Source organism: Cynara cardunculus, assembly GCF_001531365.2.
Source record: "Cynara cardunculus var. scolymus isolate 2C chromosome LG 16, CcrdV1, whole genome shotgun sequence".
In the NCBI taxonomy this organism is placed as follows: Eukaryota; Viridiplantae; Streptophyta; class Magnoliopsida; order Asterales; family Asteraceae; genus Cynara; species Cynara cardunculus.
Window position 1 is genome coordinate 5193803 of NC_037543.1, and position 23538 is coordinate 5217340.

Genomic DNA, 23538 nt, shown 5'->3' on the forward strand with positions numbered 1-23538 from the left:
TACTGTTTATGAGTGTTAATCATGTGATCACAGTAGATGTAGCACACATAAATACTCTCGAGTCAACACATTTATTTTGTTTTAATATATCATTACAAATTGTCGTAATTTTTTTTATTAACCTGGATATCCAACCCGCTATGCGAGCCGACTAATCCCAGGGCGACCACTTGCTTTGTAGATAGCCCGGAGTCATCGCATTTGAACCTCTGTGGCCACAAGGGGATTTTTCCTCTTTGGATTTGAACCTAAGACTTCCAGGTACTTTTGACCTTTGGAACCAAACTCAAACCAATCAGGCACCACCCTTATGGTTAATCGTCATAAATTTTGATAATATTAGTTTGAAAAAAGTATTTATAGTAATAACAATTTTCGATATTTAATAATACTAAACACTTTTTATTGTGTTTGTATTTTCTAGGCTTTTTACTACAAAATCACATGACCCAAAATCATACATCTTATTATATCATATCAATGAAATTAAGATATATCAGATTTAAAATTTATTTTAAATTTGTTTAATTCATGTCCACTTCCTCTCTCTGTGTTTATATGTATTCATATCTCTTTGATTATATGTATTCATATGATTGGTAAATATAAATGGAATGTGAAAAACTGGGAGGAAAGGGGTTGACAAACTACACTGTAATTTGTGGACTTGTAACCAGTGACTGCCATCAAAATACATTTAATTAACAACATGATGATGCAAAATTCATCCCATATTAGTAACACATCAGACATCAAATTATACTTGTACATACCTAAACTTTATAAAAAGAGACCATAGAGGTCTGTTGTTAATTAAAGAAGCTGTATCAAGTGTCAACAACAGGATGCTATTTCTGTTTATTAGGCTACAACCACCGAAATGACGAGTCATAATGCGTAGATGCATGGTTCTACAGCTGAGCAGAAAATTGATCGAGTGGGGGCACTTGGAACGCGAAATCGGGTGGCAGAGTCATTAGTGCCTCATCTCCGCTCAGTTTCTGGAAGGCCATTCCAAGGGCATATCCCAAGGTTTTCGAAACAAAAACAGCCACAGCATTTCCCACCTGACAGTATCTGCAAAATTTCAAAAAAAGAGTTCAGTTCTCGTTTAGAACGGGAGTCAAAATAGGTAAACCATGCACACAAACCGAACTCTTGTGCAAGACATCGTCATGATTGAGGATATTTTGACGTGCTTTATCAGTTTTTACTAGTACAAAGTAGAATCCCATCTTTTGGAAGTAGAGAATGCATGGTTTCGTCCTCCAAGAATTTATTTATTTATGTTTTCAGTATGAAGGCGTATGATATATTAATTTGGGTAGACGTCTAAGATTCTAGAAGAGCAAATTGCATTACATGGCAACATCCTTTGATTCGATTCCATTTTTATGTAATGTACTTTCAAAGCCTTCATTTTGGTACCTCAAATGCGACATCTCGAACACTTAGGTACCTAGTTTATTTACAAGAATGCAACATACTTCGGTAAAACCAAACGAGCCTAGTATGTCCCACTTGGGATGGGGTCTGAAAGAAGGTAAGATGTAAGCATACCTGATCTCTACCCCAAAGGGTAGAGCGGCTGTTTCTGTGAAGAAACAGAAATAATAATAAAAAAAGCAAAAAAAGGGAAGAAAAATAAGACAGACTAGTTTAGACTTATAGAGTACAAAATAATAATAATAAAAGCAAGTACAAGAGAAACATAAACAAGTGAAGGAAAATTACACCCCTAGTCCAAACCACTGTCCTTAACTCCCACCGTCTACTTCACCAATACCTTCCCCCGACTAGCCACAAACCCCTGGCTCCTACCACGCCACCCAAGTCCTTTGTCTCCAATAGCTCCGACTCCTATTTTGTCCAACATACTTTGGTCTAAAGGTTTTGAGATATCACATATGAGGTGTACCAAAATGAAGGTTTTAAAAGTACGCTACACAAAATAAAAATTAAACCAAAGTATGTTGCATTTTCATAAAATTTGCCCATTCTAGAAATGCGAATGCAAAGAATTGATGACGTTTTCCTTCTTGTGCCTAGGATGTACATTTATATACGTCCATCAACACAAAAATGTTATGAGCTGGGGGTGTTTAAAATCTATCAAATTATAATAAAAGTTGAAACTGAATTATAATTGTTATCAGTCATATGTAGCTTCCATACCTTTCTTTAACAGTGCCACAAAATCTATAATGATCAGGAAAGCCCTGCAATCTTGCATACTCTCGTATCGTAAGAACTCTGTCCTGCTCTGGATGTATTGCTCTCTGTATCATCTTATATTAGTTTAATAACTAAATCAAAGTATGTGTTTCAGATATTTCTGTATTTACATATAAAATCACAGACACTACCTGGCTGTGAAGATTTGGGAACGTTACAACAGTTGGCACGTTTTCATCCCACCATATCCTTGAAAATGGCCTGTCAACGTATCCAAACTTCAGGATGTTGAAAAATATAGAAAATGTAATTCACAAAGTAGCCTAAGAGAGTGTCAAACCTTTTAGATTTTCCTTTTTCAAAAGTGAACACATAATCTGGCACCTACATCCAAACAAGAATATAAAAGATTTGTAAGTCGAATCAATTCAGTTCTTGTCAGGAATAGGTATATGCATCACCACATACAATTAGGAGTTAAGAACATTTTTCCCCTTGATCAGCAGTTCTTGCAGAAAATTTGGTTAGCAATGGCTTGAATTGTACTTTAAGATATGCACTTCGGATGTGGTACCAATGACCACCCAAAACACATCTAAAAGCACAATTTTCAGGACTTCTAACAAAACTTTGTTCAGGGATTTTCTAATTAGTTTATATGTTCTAATGTGTTGTCATATCTTAGAAGAGTTTAATCAATAATTTGTTGTCAATATGATTATGTTAAAAGAAGAAAAGCAAAAGTTCACAATATTTTGTAGAATGAAATGTAAGAGGACATCAAGATGATACTAAAATCGGGTGCTTAGTGAAAACAGAGGACAAACACTTTAGGGAAATTTATTGTAGCTTTTGATTAACTTCATGGCTAAAAATGCTTCCATTCTCATGCACATATGTTCCATGTTAGCTCGGTGCTTTCTTATCAAGTTATCATATGTCAACATTTTGCGATAGCTTGCAGAACCATGTAAAGGCAAGCTAAAACATATATATTCCTTATGTAAGGGCAGGATCATTTGGGTACCATAAATATTTTGAAACCATGGATATTTATGTACATTCATTATGAAAATTTCGTTCCTCGGTTCTCAAAATATTTACGGTTCCTAAATGAACTTTCCTGTGTGATACATATATATGGAACATTAGTATTTCATTCAAAAACCAGACCTAGAAAAAGAAAACCCTCTTGTACGATAAAAAATATTTTTATGAAAGGAAAAGCAATACGAGTGAAATGTCCTACATGACTAGCATGTGAATAGTACTTAATGGATGAACTAATGTGTGGGTGAGGGACAAAGGCGCTATGATATAATTTCAAATTTTGAGTGAAAATTTTCATAGTTTCACGAAATAAATTTTGTAAATTACTCTTAAAATATACATCACCAAATGAGATGAGAGAAATGGAGGCACAGAGCAACGACAATCGTGAAATGATCTATCCGTTTTCTCTGCATCACTTTATCTCTTATCAACACTTCCCATAAGCACACGAAATGCTAGTCACTTTCTTGATCTCTTAACAATAGAAAGTGTTAATAAGAGATATAGAGAAGACGAAGAGATCATTTCACGATTGCCGCTGGTCCAAGCCTCTATTTCTCTCACCTGGCGATATATTTTTTAAGAGTAAATTACAAATTTTATTTTGGGATACATTGAAAATTGTCCCTCGAATTTTGAAATAATATCATAGCCCTATTGTCCCTGATCCAGGTGTTAAGTACATCTATTAAGTGCACCTCACGTTCTAGTCATGCAAGGACATTTCGTTATTAGTCTTTTCTTTTGTAAAAATATTTTTTATCATACACGAGGTTTGATTATGATAAATATACATTTGGTGTAGAAACTTATTATCGTGAACGATATGTCGTTAGTGATAAAAGAATACGTTTTCCATTTCAAGTATCTATACAGAGCAAGTGAGATGACATCAATTCCTTGTTGAAAAGAAGGTAGATGGAAGATGAGAATAAGAGAAAAATAAACTGCTTACCAATGGCCTTCCGGATGGAAGCAACACCGGTTCCTTTGTTGGATCTCGGCGAACCAAATTATCAGCACCCACAACTAATCCAGGGAAGTCTCTGAAATTTGCTCCCTATAAAGCTTTTAAAAGGTTAGGAACCAGAAGAACGCCAAAACAATAACAACTAGACCATGCAACAACTGGTTAACCTTTCTGCGTGGTACATGACACACTCGATGAAAATCATCTTCTGACAATTTGTAAGGTCGATGATCTGTAAGAACAGAGCTTCTCCAGTCTGTAACCCCTTTTAGGGTAGAACCATTAATTTCTACAGGAAGGACAAGATTATATTAGTCGAAGATCAGTCTATTAAGTTAGTCTCTACTTATAAATGTAACTTTCAGCATATTTGTGGACAAACACATTTATCTACCTCAAGGGTTCGACTTATAAGTTCCGCATCATGTTAGAAATTTTCATTTTTCTGAGAAGGTGAGAAAATGTGAAGTACTGTTTGAAGATGGTTTAACCCCTTTGGATCATGTGAGAAATTTTCATTTTCATTCTTCTCCAGTCTGTAACCCCTTTATATTGTGTGAAGATTACCTCCACACGACCTGTAATTTGTGCATTTTAAGGTTACATTATAAATTTATATTGTTCGAAGATTGTAGCCTTCACACAATATAAGGTTTTATTAACAGGTCTCACGATAAGGTTATACATTTCTCACCTTCTCACGAAAATGGATTGAACTCACCGGAACACAACTCTTACATAGAATGCTAGATGTTAAAAGAAACAGAGTTGAGATGTCACAGTCTCACTATGTCTGTACATGTCAAATAAAGGCCCAACATGAACTTCAATAAGCACCCTTGTTGCTGATTGCAAAACATCAACCATTGCATGGTTTCGGATATTTATTTAAAGATATGAATCAATTACAAAAAAATATGTTTAGACTACATATCAACAGACAAGTATAGTCACTTGACCCTCGATTTAGCAATCCGGGTCCCAGAACTCAGTTGTGCCATACATTTGGTCCTCCGCTAACATAACCATTTTAATTGGTCTGTCAAATATGGCATGTGCATGGCATATGATATTTAAATACAAAGGCACAAGTATTGATTAACCAAATAAAAATAAACCCATTTCCCCGACTCTTGCACTATTCACAGACACATGTACATACCATTTACAACTCTTTGCGTTCTACAATTGCAAGTAGATGGTGACTACAAAGATGTGCTCTAACTGTTTGATAATATGCTTAATATCAGTGTAAATGCATTTGCTTAATAATTGATTAAATTCTAATGTGATAATTTTTTCCATTAAAATGGATATTTTTGTCCTTATTTAAATGGCAAGTGCTCTTCACATGCCAGATTTAACTGGATAATTTTGACAATTCTGTTACCGATTACCAACTGTGCTGGTTAATTTGGTTTTTTAAATAACCAAAAGTGCATAATTGTAAGTCAAGTGACAAAACTTGTTCTTAAATATATAATCCAGGATGATTTTTGTAATTTACTCGAAAGAAACAAATGTTTCTTGAAAGAGGAAAGCAAATACATGCCAGGATAACAGTACGGCATCAGAAATTAAGGGGAGAAGGGGGGAAATAAGGAATATACGTATACACACACATAAGGAAAATGAAATCGGATGAAAAATAAGAACTTCATATTCAAACTGTAATGGACCTAAACGGTTTTGTGAAGATAATCACTGGTTTGAACAAATGAGGTATTAGCCTTACCATCTTTTGTTAATCTTATATACTTCTGAAACTCTGTTTCTGGAGGCATGTCATATGCCATCTCTTCACGATCCTCATGGCTTGTAACCTGCATATTAAATTACATATCATTATGCAAGGTTAAGTAAAAGCAAAAGATAACCAAAGTATCATCTAGGAGAATACAGCTGGAAGATCAGAGATGGCATCACGAAGAACAGTGGCTTCTTTAAGTTCTCTAGGTTGCCCTTCATCATAAGCAACTGTATTTTGCTGCATTACAAGAATTCTACCATTAGAAGACACAAACACATATGGCTAACATTGACATATTTGAATCAAATAAAATAACAAATACCTCAAACTCAGCTGAAGGGAAGTATCTGACAATAACTTCATGTGTGGGAAGTGGAAATTGAGGTAGCGTCTGCAAACAATGATTTTTCATCATACAACTCATGCAACGTGGAGGAAAATACAATCAGCTCCCACTCATCCAGAAAAAAAATGGTCAATCAAAGAACCTTGAATTTCATTTACAAACAATGGATGTATAGAAATGCAATATCGTCTAAAAAGTAAAAGTAAGAGTTAGTTACTTTTATGTTTGTTCTCTTGACCATCATTATGCAGGCACAATTTATATCACATAGTAAATCAAGTCATAATTTACCACACCAACTAAAATGTGCTTGATGAAGTAATTGAAACGACAAGGACAAGTTAATTATTAATCTATATCTCCTCATTGAAAATCAAGTTTTTCAACAATGATTTGAAAAAACGGTCATAATACTATATATAGTAACCATGTCTAAAATATAGGCAAAAGAAAAGCGTATACAAGTTACCTCACTTGAAAGAGCACCCCATAGAAAAACACGTAACCTAAATTGTGGAAGACCATATGAGCCTGCAGCCATAATCCCCAGTCTTGATTGGTAATTCATATGAACCAAACGACTTATAGCATATCTTCCAAGCGAAGCTTTGTCATATCTTAAGATGTCAGCGACATTTTCCATCAATGCATACTTAGGCTTTAAGAAGTTCACAATGTCAAAGAAGACAATTATTTGCTGATTCCTTTCATCAGTCAATGGATCATCAGTGTTTCTGAATCGATTATAGCCACTGATCCCTTGGCATGGAGGGCCACCACAGATAACATCTACTTCACCCTGAAATATAGATCTTTTTTACCATATGCTTTTTATGAGGATAAGATATTACTGCCAAATTTAGTAACATGACTTACTGGGCGTGGCAATATCTTGGACATGTATCCACTTCTAACAAAATCTTTTATGTGGCCTTGGCAATCACTGTGGCAGGTAAAATATGAGCAAGTCAACGCACAAATAGTTGCAATATGAACTTTATTATTAATAGATACGCAACAATAAACCTCAAGTCTTGAATTAGCTCCCACGTATCTTCACTTGGACTGTAGCCCTTCCATCGCACCTAATGGAAAAGCTAGGAGTATGAGACATCTTCATAAGGCAACTGAACAAAGATTTTATGAAGAAATAATGACTAGAAGGCTGCCAGGACAACAAGAGTGAGAGCACACGACAGTGATCGTCTTTGCAATACATCATTGTGTCTCACAAAGTCTGTCTTATCTACACTCCCTCATAAACCAGATTTATCAAATGTCTTAAAAACAATTTTTAATGCACAAAGTACTATACATTTATGCACAAAGTCTTAAAAACAACTCATAATGCATTAAGTACTATTACTTTATGCATTCAGTCTCAAAATCTCTTAATCTACAATTAAAATAGCATATAGTACAAGTTACCAATGCACATTATTGCCTTTTCTTTTCATGTTCCCAAGATACTTTTGACACATTTCAGTTTCACTCATGCATTCACCCTCTCATACCCCTATGTCTTCTCCACACCCCCCAAGGTGAGATTCAAACTGATATTCACCATGAGTTATTAAAAGTTCTCCCATTCAATTGCTCTAGAACTCTCGGTCTCGCTCTCGATCTCTTAATTCTTTGCTCTTGGTGTAAATAGAACACATTTGTGGAGTCGTTTAAATATGTTGGATTTAAAATATATTGGATTTTAAACTGTCATACAATTTTTTTCATCGATAGACTATAATTGGAACCATAACTTTTATTTATTCAAATTGTATTAATATGTAAAGACCAAGTGTAACTTATATCTTCGTTAAATCTTCTCTAATAAAACCAGTGTAACTTCAAAATAGTTAAAATTCACGGCTCCCGCCGCATTGTGCGGGTACACAACTAGTCAGAACATAAATTTCTTCTGTAAGAGCAACAACATTACCATAACAGAGATATAAGATGTTCGATGAAAATGCTTTGTCTATATTGTGTGTATCCAAGGCATAGCATGAGTTCCTAATGGAATGATGAACTAAGTTTCCCTTGTAATAATATTATGGACTACTGAATCATATGCTTTTGTGTGCTATTAATAAGGACAAGAAGTTAATAAACAACGTGCAATACCCTCATGAACTAGGTATTATTATCTTATTGATAAATGTGAAATTGCACTAATCACTAGATACTAACACTCTATGTTGTTAATTGTGGTGTTATAGCGGTTAGCGGTCCTAGAAAAAATAGCAGTGAGAAATAGCGGCGCTAATCACCGCAATTTTGATTTGCAATAGCGGTGTGAAAACCACAATTAGGAGTCGGGCTTTCACTTGGCCTTTTAAAAGGTTTAGAGAAGTTGGTTAAGGGATTATGACCTAGGGAACTGATATTCATTTGCAATATTGGTGTGTAAACTCGCTACTCCTCTCTCATCTCTTTTATTCTAGTCTACTAATCTACATCTTCTCTTCATAACAACATTGTCTTCCACCATCTGTTGCTCGTCGTCTCTTCTATTCACGTGTTCTTATGTCATCTTCAAAATATATATTATGTTACGTATGCATTCATACATTTATATATAATTGTAACTGTTACATGAACTGCTATACCACCGCTTTACCGTCGCGATAACTGCTATATCAAATCACGGTCCTGACCGCTATTTTAGATTTTGACCGTTGTAACAGCATAGCTAACACAGTAACACTACATAAGAAACAATGACACTACTGAAAAGAAAATCAACTACATGATGGCATCACTATAAGGCGATTTAAGAACACTTTGAAGAACAAGCAATGCATCCATTTCACTAATCCAACCCAATCCTATCGTTTAGCATCTTGTGCTACACCAAAAGGAGAAACCGACAAAAGTTTAACAAGTCAGACGGTTCCAAGACCAAGGCTACTAGTAGTGTGGCACAAAATTGAAGATAAAGTTAAAAAAGGACTATGAGATCAGAGGTCATGTATGCTTACATCTCACCCCCTACCCTACTATCGAGTGGGATTTCTTGGGCTAGTTTGGTTTGGTTTGGTTTGGTTTGGTTTGGTTTGGTTTGGTTTGGTTTGGTTTGGTTTGGTTTAAGTAAGAGAATGGTTTCAGAATGCTTGTTACTTTTCAAATCTCATCCCATGCTGGAGTAGAAAAATTGGAATTTGCTGCAACGCGTTCTGAGTCAAATGCAACAATAAAGTTTTCATCTTATATGACTAAATAAACCAAATCCATGATGAGAGGAGTTCCTAATTGATTTATTCAAATAATTTGAGGACACAAGGATGTTGCAGATACAAGTAGTCGAAACAGGAGGATACCGTGGATGGGTACCAACACATTGAATTTGGAAGTGCCAAGGCTTCCTCAGTCTTCTTGGGGTCAAAACCAACTAAATCTACACCCATTCCTCAATCTTCTTGGGTTCAAGGAAGAAATTAAACTGAATATAGTTTTACCCCTACTACATTGGGGTCAAAACAAATTATGTTGTTTCCATGGTGTTACTAGGAGCCATGGTACTTCTTATACGTCCATTTTGAATCTCCACCCATTACTAGTTCAAATTCCAATCTCAAACCACTCTTGTTATCCACTTCCAAAATCGCCCCTATCCTTAACCCCACCCTTGTGAGAAGATTAATTCGAGCACTGTATAGCAATAGAAGGAAACAAGGGCATGCTAATACCATGATGACAAGTATACCCTTGGACACAAATGCTCAAAACACCAATTTTTCATGTTTTGCTCACATGAAGAGGAGGATTAAATTAAGAAGAGGAATGTCAACCCATAAAGGAAGAAAAGCAAGAGATTCAAGTGACCAAGGAGATTTCTATTAGTACAAACAATGATAAAGGAACAAGCCTTGTTATTTTTTAAGCTTTGCCCCCAGGGAGTGTTGTTGGTTTTACGACACTTGTTGACTCCAATGCAACCCACAGTTTTACTAATCGCAACACGGTGGCCAAATTGTGTTGTCAAGTAGAGAATGTGAAATTGATTATTCTTATAACCATTGCTAATGGAAGCAACTAAAAAACAATCAACAATGCCACGCATTATGTCAGAGAAATGGCAAAACTAAATTCACATTAGCTCTAAGGATGTTGTCACTAGGAAAGTCTGATTTGGTTCTTAGGTTACAATGGTTGGAAACACAGGGCAGTTCGTTTCGATTTAAAAACCAAAGAGATGACCTTTATTGGGGAACAAGGGCAGTTAAACTCCAAGTCATTTCAAGAGACAGAGAACACAACCAAGTGCATGCAAAAATTAACTGGCAACTCCCCCCCCCCCCAATGTGGTTAACGATTAAGAATTACAAACTTCATATACAGTTAAGGCAGTATTTGCCGGGGGACACATGTGAATTAGGCAATACAATGTTTCAACTCTTATGTGAATTGCTTCATAAGTCAAAATGAAAAGAAAAGGAAATTGTTTTCTGAAACAATTCTGTCAAATAAAATCTGCAAAAAAGTGAAAATCAAAATGATGAAAGTGAAAGAGGAAAAAAGGACATGGGCATTGACCCATGAAAGAAAAAAATGAGAAAATCCAATCCAACCCATTTGACCCTCTGTAGAGAAAGATACCCATTTGGCCCTCCCATTTACCCATTACCCATTTTGACATGTTAATTGTTATCTTATCCGACCCAACCAAGCTATAGGAACCGGATACTGGTCCGTAGCCACTGCTGCCCAGATCATTTGTAGCCGACTCATACACAACCACTGAATAGGGAAACTAATGATCAGAATATATTAAAGACATGGTGATCTTAGGGCTGATCAATGATCAGACCATGTACGTAACATACAGGTACAAACCAAATTAGCCAGAGTGGCCTAACCAATGGCGGCTAAATCCACAAACAGTAGTGGACTTGGATGGGCATCTCAAAGAAGACATGTAATATAAAAACAATGATAACATGATTTAAAAACTACTAATTAAACAAGCAAAAGGCAAGGTATTATGAAGACAAAAGGATTCTAGGAGAAGTACATAGTATAGCAGGGTTTCATAGACAAGTGATTAGTACGATCACACCTTCTTTCACACAAATGCATGTTTCAATGTACCTTAAACTTTAACCCATGCTTTCCTGTACTGCTGGGATCTCCATAACATATATCAACAAGACTTGAAACTTCATACTCCCCAGGAGCAACCTCAGCATCCAATAGAGAAGATTCTCTGATTATGGATTTCTTTGTACGATTGGAACTGGTTTCAAGCCCTCTATCAGTATCATTCAACACATATAATTTGCATAGTTTTTCCCATTCCTTCAATAATTCCAGGAAATCTTCAGCAGTTATATGTCGAACCTATAAAAGACAAATGATAATAGTGAAGCGATATATAGTGGATAATACTTCTATGATACATTGATACACCACTCAAAGCACTCACTTGTGTTTCTGGATGATTTTGTTTGAAGCTGTCACATGCGGACTTGTGATAATCAATTGCCCATCTCTTAAGAGAGAAAAAGAAAAATCAATACATTGTAAAAATATAACAGCTTCAAACAAGAGTTGAGGAATATAATAGTTACCGTTACAAGTTTAACACCAGAAATTTTGGCACCAAGACACAGTCCAGTTGACATTCCACCACAACCAGCATAGAGATCTAATAATGCCAGTTCAGCTTTGTACGGTTCACAACTACTTAACTCTAATGGAGTTGTAGTTATGGTCACATTGTTAGCATCAAGGCTACTTGGCAAGGTCAAATCACATCTTGCTACCAAACTGTTTGTAGCTGCAGAGTTTCAATAAGACAGCAATATAACAGTTACATGTAATAAATTAAAGACCATAATTTTAAAGCTAAAATTAACGATCTTTGTGGAGGGTATATTATATTATAGAAGGTGACTAATGATATTTCCCAACATCTAGGTCTCTACATGCATAACAATTTTTAATGACATAATGGAGTTAAGACAAACAAATCGAATACTATGTCAGCGCAAAACAGCCATTACCGGGTTAAGGTCCCACTCGCCAAGGATGCTGATGGATGGACTGGGTACAGACTACATCTTTGGCACAAATTGCATGAAGTGTCTGCCCACAGATTCCAACCTGCAACCTAGCTGTTGACATATCTCAATCCGAGCCCTTAATCAAGTGCCAGGCATTATCCCCTTCTAACAGCTTTGAGTGTCAAGAACTAGTTATCCACATAACTTTAATGACCTCTCAGACTTGGGCAGATGAAAATTTTGAATGAAACCTACTCTTATAAAGTATTAGACAGATGTTCTTGTAACATTTGAAGATTTGTAGAAGCCAACAGGCCAGCAAGTCAACAGATGTTCTTGTAACATGGGAGTTGCACGAAAAGCAATATAATTTTGTATCACCATCTCAATTTCCTGCCATAAGGTACAACCTACACTCTATTTTTACTTGATTTCATCTTTGCCAGTTCAATGAGTTCAGAACTTCCACAAAAGGTGAATGGTGTCATCTATCTGCAAATCAGGTCAGAATTTATCATGAGGCTTATGCTTTTTTCTCCGAACTCGTGACTAATACCTGCTTTAGACCTCGTGATAATTTCAGCACATAATGAAGTACTCAATTCATCTCATCACTAAAAGCACCAGAATTATGGAGTACATGTCCATAGTGGTCATGTTTGCTTGATGGACGAAATGCCCAGAGCAGAGTATACTCCCGTTTAAGATAATAATGTCCTCCATGACCCGGTCCAGACTAGACTGTTGGTCAGGTGTTATAAATAGAACCCCACATGAGGGACTAATGGAAGTGAAGGGGGAGGTGGATTAGGTTCTCTAGCCCGGATGTTTGAACCAAGTCTTTTGGACACAACAATCATTGCTTATTTTTCAATCTAGACTAGAGTAATAACCCTGATGAAGGAGCAATCATGGGATATTAGAAGTACAGGCAGAATGGGGGTGCTAAGTGTGATCTACAATGGCTCTGACAATCCCGTACATGAAGGGCGAAACAAAGACCTTATTATATTTCAAAATGAGATTTAGTCCCTAAAAAAAATGTGGAAGTAGATTGTTTTTTCTTGAACACCAGACAGATAAGATTCAGAACAGGACTCATGGACTCGTTTGCTTGGTGTTCTAAATTGTAAGTGCTTTTTATCTTGAATTTTTTTATTCCAGATCTAATATGGACACTATAAAGTGCATATGTTTATATATACACACACATACGTATATAGGAAATTGATGTTCATAGCAGAATATCATCTTCTAGAACAACCATAAATGAAATCAATCTCACTATAAAGAAAAATGAACTTCGATATTTGTCATATTAATCCGATACTAAAAAAAACTTTTGGGGTAAAATCCAGTAAAAGAGCAAAGAACAGCCGACAAAGAGGATAGTGCATCTTTCTAAAAAAAATAGCAGATGCCAATATAACCATCTAAGTCCAATTACGTCCAAGTTGCATATATTTTATTTATTGATTGCCTTCATATGTATTCAACAGTAAATTATCTTTCTTGTCGTCTTATAGAAATTTTATTTAGTACATATCCCGGCAGGTGATATGGGAACAGATGACTTATATCTGGAAGAGGAATTTTTCTGAATGGCCATGAAAAGTTAGTGCTTGACATCATATTTAGCAATATGTCGCCTGTCATCGGCAGTTCTTCTCACTTATTTGTTGCCTTCAATAAGATGTTTGCTTTGAATGTTCTTTCTGATGCTACAAATATTTAACATGGCAAACAAATCGGATGGCAAGCACATCCTCTTACCAGTCGCCAAGGAGCGGAATGTTGAATATTTCACAGAATATTCCATATCACAATAATATTCAGATGGCTGAATAGCTGATTGCAAACCTAGCTGCAATGGTTGCAAGAATTTTAAAATAACATAAAAAATCAACTAAATGAAATGCAATATTTGACCATCCATGAAAGCAAAAAATATAAGAACTTAAAATGCTACAGAACTTCAAACTATTGAAGAGGATTAAATTGGACATACGAATGAGAAAATGAAAACTAAGTTTGCAACATACCGCGGGAGCCTTTTCTGTTATTTTCACTTTAGAAAGTATACAATCTAATAAGTTGTCGTTCATTAATGTGGAGGAGAATAAGCGCTTCTTCTCATGAAAAGCAGCAGCTTGTTTCATGACCTGAGTAATAAAAAGTTGGAAGTTAAAAAAACGACAAAAAAGGCTGAAGATCAGGCAAAATGGCAGAACAGAAAGTCAACTTCTAACAAACGTACAAACAGAAAAAGGATGTGAAAGATGACATTAAAATTAACATTGCGGTGCAGCAACCGACCGTGTCCTCAGCTCTGAAAAACCACTGTACTCTAAAGTAATTCTCATCATCGGATGTTTTGAAAAATTCTACGATCCTGCCAACATGTTCTCTCTTTCCTTCACCCTGAAACAAATTGCTCAAATATGATCTTTGTTACCCATATTAGCTCAGTTGCATTGAAGCAGAAAAGTAACAAGGATACCACAGAATGATCTATAAGATGCATCAGCAGCAAATACTGGCTGGGAGATGGATATTATGCTATATACCACCAACTAACCAAAATGGCTTTTTGCTAATTGAAAAGCCTACATGGGGTTCTATCCTTTTCTTCACTTTCCCTTTTTATTGGATCAGCAGGGTCACGAGTATGTTAACTATGATAACAAATTGTTTATTGATATAACTTAAGGATCATGTAACAACTTAGTAAGTGTAAAACTACTGAAATACATTTATTGGAGGTAAACAAAAATGTCAAGTTAGTTTAGCATGACCAACCACAAACTGGGTATAACCGTATAACTATCATCAACTATATTAGAAGTGCATAATGATTAACTCTACATGAATAAGAAGCTGTGCACGAGCTACAAAATGGGATTTCAATTAAAAAAAATGGAATAAAGCTATATAAACAAAAAAAACAAGTTTGCAGCTCCTGCTCCATATCAAGGATATTGACACTAGCATCAATATAGTCAAAACCTTTAGACTTGTTATCCAGGAATGTGTTCACAAATACCTCTATTCTTTGAGGCAGATTCTGATGTGTATGTTCGGTGTTCATCCTTGTCCTTGTAGCTAAATATAATATTTTATACGAAATATGCATTTACGATAAATGTTCACTGTTTATACATATGGTAACGTAAACTCCAGTTGTATTGTATTCAATGAATAGATCCTTGATTCCTAGTTCTGTATAGATATAGTTTTCAGATAAAATTTTCCTCCTTTTGTTATGCAACATATTTATAGTTCAACGCTAATGATATTTCTTAAGCTTAAAATGTTTTCCATAACTGCACTATTCAGAACTCATCATTTGATGCTTCAAAACTCATCAAAGAGAATTTCCTCATTTCAGAATTACAAATTAAATGCAACTATCTTATTTTGGCATCAAGAAACACTAGTCTCAAATGAAGCATGTGAGAATTGGAGCTAACCCCCCTCCCCCTCCACCAAAGGATACATAAAGAAAACAAAGGAAAGTTCAACCACAATTAACAACCTAGCCTAAATCATGTGAAGGAATTATCATAGGAATGAGTAAAACCATATATGTGCAATGCTATGTCCATTGACTTTTGAAGTGGCAGCAGTGTTCAAGCAACTAAGGGGTCTTTGTAAAACTTGGACGTTCTAATCGAATTGTAAGAGGATGCCTAAGCAGTCTAAATCTACTATTAGATTTTTTATTTGTTACAAAAATGCACCTTAGTTCGAATGTATAGAAATATGTGGACGTACTAATATGAGTTGATGATATATTATGAATCCCGGTCTAAACACGATAAAGAAAACCAGTATCACATAGAGAACAATTGCTTAACATAAACAAAAATACATGCTCAAGGAAAAAAATGTTGTGACTGCTTAATGATCACTTAACCTGGATTCATTTGGCTGGCCAATTAATAAGATATAATAAAGGAAATCAGAGAAAAATGTTTGTGAGAACGCCTAGGGGACACCAAAACCAATATTTAGAAGAGATCACTGTGATTTTCAGTTGTTATTTCCTTGTTCACTCTTGCATGTCTTATATGGTATTTTGACAACTGATTCCTTGTAAGTATTTTCTACTTACAGAAACCATGTCTTGTTAAAAGATTTAGTTAATTTGAGTATGCTACTGTAAATTTAAGATACAACAAAACAACAAAAAATTGGTTGTGGACCTGACAAGTATTTGGCAACTCAAATCCTCACATAGACTCTTCTATGTGTGCCTGATACTTCGATCAGTTCAGCAACCTCTTGTGCACATCATTAATAGTAAGTAGCCAACCATTTATTTACTTGTTATTTTCACCATGTAACTGTCAAAAGAAAAAGCTTATAAGTGGACTAACCTGCAAAGGAAACACCTTTAAGCCCATCAACTGACATGACCATATCAAGTGTATGATATGGCCATCTATTCACAGGCATATGGAAGGGTGCTCAGAAATAACTGTATGTTTGTGGAGGATGGTATTTTTCAGTATTTCTAAAAAAAATATGGTTTATGTGGCAGGCAAACCACTGCTTCTGAATAATAATCTTCGAGTATGACCATAAATAGGAATTAAAATTAAATAACTATAAACAAATGTCAGATTACTCATATTAAAATCCCAGTAGTAGCAGGAGAGATGTTTTAAGAAAGGATTAAGTTGACAAAAGCTGAAGTCCAAATTTTTGATCTCACATAGAAGTTGATATTTACCTACTAAAAGAAGTTAGTAATGACGTGGATTACCTTTATGCGTGCACAATCTCCAAGACGGTAAATGCATCCATCAACATTAGCTTGAAGGTAATGACACATGACATTCAAATGCAGTTCGTCCTCTTCACCAGCACTGCATCATTTATCATCCCAATGTGGAAAAAACCAAAATGGAATCTCATAAAGTACAACTAGAAAGAAGGCATTAAAGTGTAACTAAGAAAGATACAACACAGAATCCACTCACTTTAGTATCCAGCTCTGTCCCTTCCGTCTTTGACCCTGAGTAATTAAGAATTCTCATGAACTCAAAATTGCAAGAGAATAAAGAGGAAAATAAATAATTAAAGAACTAAGGGATCTGGGGATCCCCCCCCCCCCCCCCCCCGGGAAAAAAAATCTAACAGCAAGTGTACAGTGTCGAATCAAATAATACATATGAAAGTACGAGTATCAAACCAAAAGAATTAGAGACTAGTATCACCATGACTACTATTGATTAAGATGAATTGGTTGGTTAATAATTATCTAATTAAACTACTGGCAATCTTGCGCAATTTTAGGAAATAAAAAGTTGGAAATCTTATATGGAGAAAAACAGTTGGGAGTTGGAATCCTAATGGTTTTCACATAACACTCCAGATGCAAATAATTATCAGGTAATCCAATTAACTGAAATATTGAAGACACAAAAACGGAATTACCTAATACTCTCTCTCACAAGTTATAAAAGGTTTATCCCAAGAAACCGCAGGTTTTATCTCTCGAGCTCTTCACACAGTTTCTGAAATTCATTTAGGCCAAGATTGTATAAAAGCACCAAGTTTTAATTGGTATATCTCCATCCAAGTTCTCACCTTAGGTACATGAATCATGAATCTAAATATAAATTACTTTTCTCAAAGCTAATTTATAACAATTAAACCAAGCGACAGTTGATCAGGCTAACAAAGGCATTATGAACAAATCCAAATGCTTCATTAATTGGAAAAATCCAATTAAAATCCCAACGTTACGTGTATATGCTTACAAACCAAAATCATTCAACCCCCAAAATTTAAGGATTAGTTCCCGTTGGGGTGACAGAAAACGAAGCAAAAAGGGAAGAATTCATAGATATAGACATGATTTCTCAATCAAAGATCTAAAACAATGTTAAAACTCCCTTCTCTGATGAATATGATGAATCTCTATGCACAAGTAACGAATATGGCGTTCAACTTTCAATCCAACTGTGTTCCCATCCTTCAACTGCTCCGACAATATGCCAAGATACGCCCAAAAATGGCCCAAAAAGTCAACTGGTGTTTAAAAAAGTAACCTCAACCCTAGATGGAACAAGTTTAATCGACTCACAGGTCTTCCCGCAACTTTCCGCTCGCCCGCACTCAAAAATAGCCACGGTGATTATGAAACTCGCGGCTCAACCTGTGTGAGGCACTGTTTTGCCTTTATTCAGATCTGTTTCAGCTCCAAGTTTCCTTTGAAAAACGCCATTGACCTCCTCTTCGAATCCCATTTCCGATGTCACTCGTATTCTTCAAAATTAAGCTCATAATCACGGAAGACAGCATATGTACTTAACTTTCAATAAACTGTTAGAATAATGCTAAATTTACTTGGAAACAGCAAAAAACTGCCAAGTATATAACAATAATGTCAAAAACAACATTATCAGCAGATAAACTTGTCCTGGATGTCTGTCTAAGTTTACCAATGACATCTCTTTAGGGCATGTTCTCGGCTGAAGAGCCAAATTTCAAGATGACATCAATTATTTAAGTTAGAGTGCAACTTGTTGGCTAAGCTGATGAGAGAATAACCAAAATCTGAGAGATTGGATTGTTTCTTTTCTTTTTAGGTGAAAAATTCATTGATTGATTGATGAAGATGGTTGAGCATTGAATCTGCTATTGCGGTTACATGAATGCCCTAGGTTCTTGATCTTGCCCATATTGAAATGAGAATGAAATCCAGAATTTGAAACGAAATCATGATTCAATGATAAGACTGTCTTCCCATAACACTAGTTGACAAAAAATATTTTAAGGGCATATACAAGACAGTTCAATGTGCAAACAAGCCAAACTATTTTTCAAGGCCTATAAAGTATGAAATGAGCTCCAGCAATGGATTAATGGACCACATTGAGCATTTCGGCTTTCACAAGCATAGTGAGTTTGACATACTAGGACAAACGTGAATCATAAAGAATTTCCTCTCCCTCGCAAAAACAAAGAAAGGTGTTTAGGCCTTATAAAGGAGAATTAAAAGTTTCACATCAAATTGGTGATGCCTACAACAGATACATTCCCTCCCTCCCAATAATATGTTAGTGATTCTAGTGCCATCAATCAATTTTGGTTAATTGTGATTTGCCTAGGGATCAATTAGGTGACAAGGCAAACACAAAGTGAGTTAGGAGGTGTGGAGTGCACACTCACAAATGGTGCCTCTATCACCTTAAGAAACCAAAGGGGGTGGGGGGTTCAAGGGGTTGCTCCCCCTTGCGGGGCCCTAGGGGGAACCCCCCAGGCAGTGGTACCATCCCCTGAACTAGTTCTGAAACTTAGTAAAATTTGACTATAAATCAGAAGCCTTTGGACTCAGAGCTTCTTAGCCTTCTGTTCAGCGCTCTGAACTCGGTGCTTCTGTTCATAACCTCTCAGTCCGTTCTAACTGTTCAATCTTATCCGTAAGCGGTTGTAACTGATGTGCAGTCACATGTTAACTGCCTAACGATCGTAACCTTCGATCTCTCATATAAATATGTAAAATGTGCAATCTGGGTATATGTAAGGACTCGATTTCAGCCTTTAGAATTAGTGTTATCATTTGGATCATCCCAATACTCAATTCATGATACCAAGACTAATAGGGACGAATTAGTGTATTTGGAAAGCGAACAAACGCGATCCAAATGATGATTTATCCAGAGTGTATATGATCAGCAGTCCTCGATTTCTAACATAATATGTTTTATAAGCTACACAATTGAATCTGGATGTTTCCTCTCCATCATAAACATTTCGTTGGTAATTGTATTTGGCATAACCACATCCAGGCCAGCATATAAATTCATGATGGAAATCTAAAAGATTACAACATAATCCCTGCCATCAAGTTTTCAGTGTATTATAACAATACTAAGGATGGAGTTCAACTAAATCATCTTGAGAACTACCATGCCTTCTAGAAACAGAAATGCTATAGAGTAATATCCATCCAAGTTTGATCATCTCCTAGAATATGACATAGTGCACGATGTGATTGTTCGATAAGGACTACAAGGTTACGATTTCAATACATGATAGATGTAATTTGACTCCATACTTTTACAGTAAAAGACAGAAGTGACTGGGCTAAAGAATGAATGACTGAAACATCAAACTCCAATGTGCTCCTGGAAACTAGAATGCAGCAAGTTACAGCATCACACGGTGCCACCAAAAGGCATATTCTATTTACCTTGAGCTGCACTTTAAAACAGTTGCACATCAGGAAACAATCTTCTTCACAATTGGGCCATAAAATTCTACTATAGAGTATCAGCAATCATCAAGTCATAAGATTCTTGAGAAGTTTTACATCAGATGCCGCCTGGCACAAAATCGGGCATGATCCTAGCACTTTTGACCACTTAATTCTTCAAACTATTGGATAGAGAGCATCGGAATAACTTAATAGCCAGCGCACAACATACTTGCTATGTTTTTGTAGAAAAAAATGAATAAATAAGTAAGTAAATCAAGGATTGTCTAAGTGATGGCCAAGCATATTCTCAAACAAATGTACATGTTATTTAAATCAGGTCAATTTAGGTGCATCATAACCCCAAAAGAAACAAATATAGCTTGCAAAAAGCCCAATAAAACATGCCAGAAACATATGCATAAATCAAGAAAATAAATAAACGCACCACCATCATTAGGTTCCATAAACCATACCTTCAATTCGTAGCGCCAATGCCACCTTTCTTGAGCTTCATCCTCAGGAACTGGCTCCCCAACAAAGAAGGATGCTCTTTTTAGCTTTCTCTGTTTCTTAGTAGAGGACTGTTGCTTAGTAGAGGACACACTAGTCTTGCACCTTACTGGTGGTGCCTTGTTGTACCCTGAAACATGCAACTCGGTTAATGTATACCTCTTTTCAGTTGCTTCATTCCCATGCAGCAAATTGCATTTTGGTATATCCTAAGAACTTCCCGCTCAACTTACCAAAATCAATGTTGCCCACTGATGCCGCCTTTTTATCATGTGTCCTAATTGAAGTAGATTTGACTTCACTGTCTTCCTTCTTGCGTACGTGAAACTCTAATCCACACGGTCTTGCGGTGTCTCCATTTGGAATGAAGTCGTCTTTTACAGTCTCCGCAGAAGATAGAGCAGGGACTGCTAATTTTTCACAATTGCCATTACCATGTTGAACACGAGCAGAAGACTTCTTTGTGCACTTCTCAGTCACCACATTAGAATTTAACTCCTCCACACACGACTTAATCCTCTTCAATTTTGGTCCATCCGTAGTCCTTTCTCCCTTCACCCTGGTGTGAAGACCTTCCCATTCGATCTGAGGACATGAAGGTATTGGGGACAACCTCGGTGATCTTCTTAAGCATTTTTGCGGAAGCCTTTTCAATTTGTTACTACCGGCATTCTCCGCATGTGACGTCACGGGAGATAATCTCGGCGACCTTCGTAGGCGCCTTCTCGGAAGAGCTTTACTTTTTGGACTTCGCTGACGATCCAATGTACCAACAATTAACGCAGTTGAAGAAGATAATCGCGATGATCTCCCAGAAGAACTTCCTTCTACTCTTTCTCCAAGGACACTTTTATTTTTAGACGCGCCTTTTGTGGTAATAATAGATTCCCCCATCGTGAACCTAGGAGATCTACGCACCGATTTTCCATGCGCCAGACTGGGGTCGTAAACCTTCAACGGCACCGGTGATTCATCGCTGTTGTAGTAAAAATCACTGCTAAGTGAGTGCAGTGTCAGAGCCAACGCGTCTGATCCGGTGGTCGAAAATTTGCCCCATTTTGCGACATTTATATCCGAATTCATCCTCGTAGATCCTCTCACGACCATCTTCGAAGCCGAATTCGTCCTGGAGACCTCATCACACGGTTCAGATTTCTTTCCAGTGAACATTTAGTTGAGCATTTCTCCGATTCAGCACCACAGTTGATTTCCACCGAAGTTCAGACAATGTCGGGGATTCCCGGTGACAATTCCCCGACGTCGAAGGTGGAGTCAATCAGCACAGCACATTCTGATAAACGATTATCACTACTAGCAATGCGATCAGCTTGAATTTCGATCGGCAATCGTCTGAAGATTCTTCCGACTAGGGTTTCTGCATTGAATTGTGGGCTGGGGAGAATTTAAGTGGGACTTCGCTGGTACATTTGGGCTCGGAGGGGTTGGCTGCAGGGAATCTATTTATTTTTTAACTATTTATATGATTCAAAAATAGCCGTTAACCAGTCAAATTAATTAAAATAAAAGCATTCATTTTTTTATTTTTTTATTTTTTTATGTAACCTCGTTTTTAATTCATCGAATTAAAAATTCATATAAAAATCTATAATGATAAGGTCTAACAGAACTTTATGTGTGGATGTTATGTATTTTTAAACATCAATAACTATTATATATTTATAAATAAATATCAAAATTTTAATTTAGAATACTAGTAATTTGTTACTTCACATCGACTTCAAGGTAAGAACATAGTTCCAAATAGGGTTGTGCAAAATCCGACCGTACCCGAATTACCCGATCAAAGAAAACCGACCCGAACATAACCGAAGTCCGAATCAAAAGACTACATCGGGTATGGCGGATCGGGTAGAATCTCAAGATCCTCCCCCCGAACCCGCCTAAAACCCGAAGAACACAAAAGGGCTTATTTTGAAATTTTCCACTCTAAGGATTTTCAACTCTGCCTTGCGAGTTGCGCTCTTGCCTCTCTCAGTCTCTACCTCTCTCGATCTCGACTCTCTCCATCTCCGGTCTCTCGACTCTCTGCCTAAAGCCCTGACTGACTTAGCCCTTGGTGCCTCTCTCGGTCATCGGAAACTGAAATTGACAAGCTGCAAGTCTGCAACTGCCAAGCAGAAACAACAAGCAGGTAAGCAACTAAAGCAAGCATTTAGCATTGTTGTGTAAGGCTGTAAGCACTAAGCAAACTAATGGTCTATCATTGTTGTGTAAGACTGTAAGCAAGCAGGTACTGGTTCGATTGTTAGCACAAAACCGAACCCGAACTGCCCCCGAACCCGAATACCATAATTCGGGGTACAATATTTTAATCAGATTCCCAATCAGGTTTCCTCTTTCACGGTCCGATCCGACCCGTGCTTACCCCTAGATCCAAATAATTTGTTACGGCCTCGTTATGGCGCGTTATGCCTTCAAGGCTTGGGACTCGCCACTACGTAACCCACATGGCTCCATTCTAAGGTTTTTGCTTGCATTATGGCACATTATGATACGTTA

General features: G+C 36.5%; 1 protein-coding gene across 1 annotated transcript; it reads right to left on the reverse strand.

The window, feature by feature from the left end:
• Window positions 1-691: 691 nt before the first annotated feature.
• Window positions 692-22379, reverse strand: LOC112499653 (DNA (cytosine-5)-methyltransferase CMT2-like). Its single transcript, XM_025102966.1, has 22 exons — window positions 21252-22379; window positions 20982-21148; window positions 17282-17316; window positions 17065-17167; window positions 14613-14717; window positions 14339-14458; window positions 14070-14160; window positions 11862-12070; window positions 11717-11782; window positions 11383-11631; window positions 7321-7379; window positions 7171-7237; window positions 6764-7093; window positions 6271-6339; window positions 6099-6185; window positions 5934-6021; window positions 4366-4487; window positions 4184-4288; window positions 2516-2559; window positions 2367-2436; window positions 2176-2279; window positions 692-1077 (listed from the first exon to the last, which is right to left on the reverse strand). Exons 1-22 carry the CDS (start codon window positions 22186-22188, stop codon window positions 912-914), a joined length of 3393 nt encoding a protein of 1130 aa, XP_024958734.1. The 5' UTR covers window positions 22189-22379; the 3' UTR covers window positions 692-911.
• Between the last annotated feature and the right edge of the window lie 1159 nt (window positions 22380-23538).

Excerpts from the sequence above, each read along its gene's own strand:
- LOC112499653 (XM_025102966.1), bottom strand. The coding sequence starts at position 22,188 with ATGTTCACTGGAAAGAAATCTGAACCGTGTGATGAGGTCTCCAGGACG. Across the intron at positions 21,149-21,251 it reads AGTGGGCAACATTGATTTTG|GGTACAACAAGGCACCACCA; the intron begins GTAAGTTGAGCG and ends TGCATGTTTCAG. Across the intron at positions 7,238-7,320 it reads GAGCTAATTCAAGACTTGAG|TGATTGCCAAGGCCACATAA; the intron begins GTTTATTGTTGC and ends TACCTGCCACAG.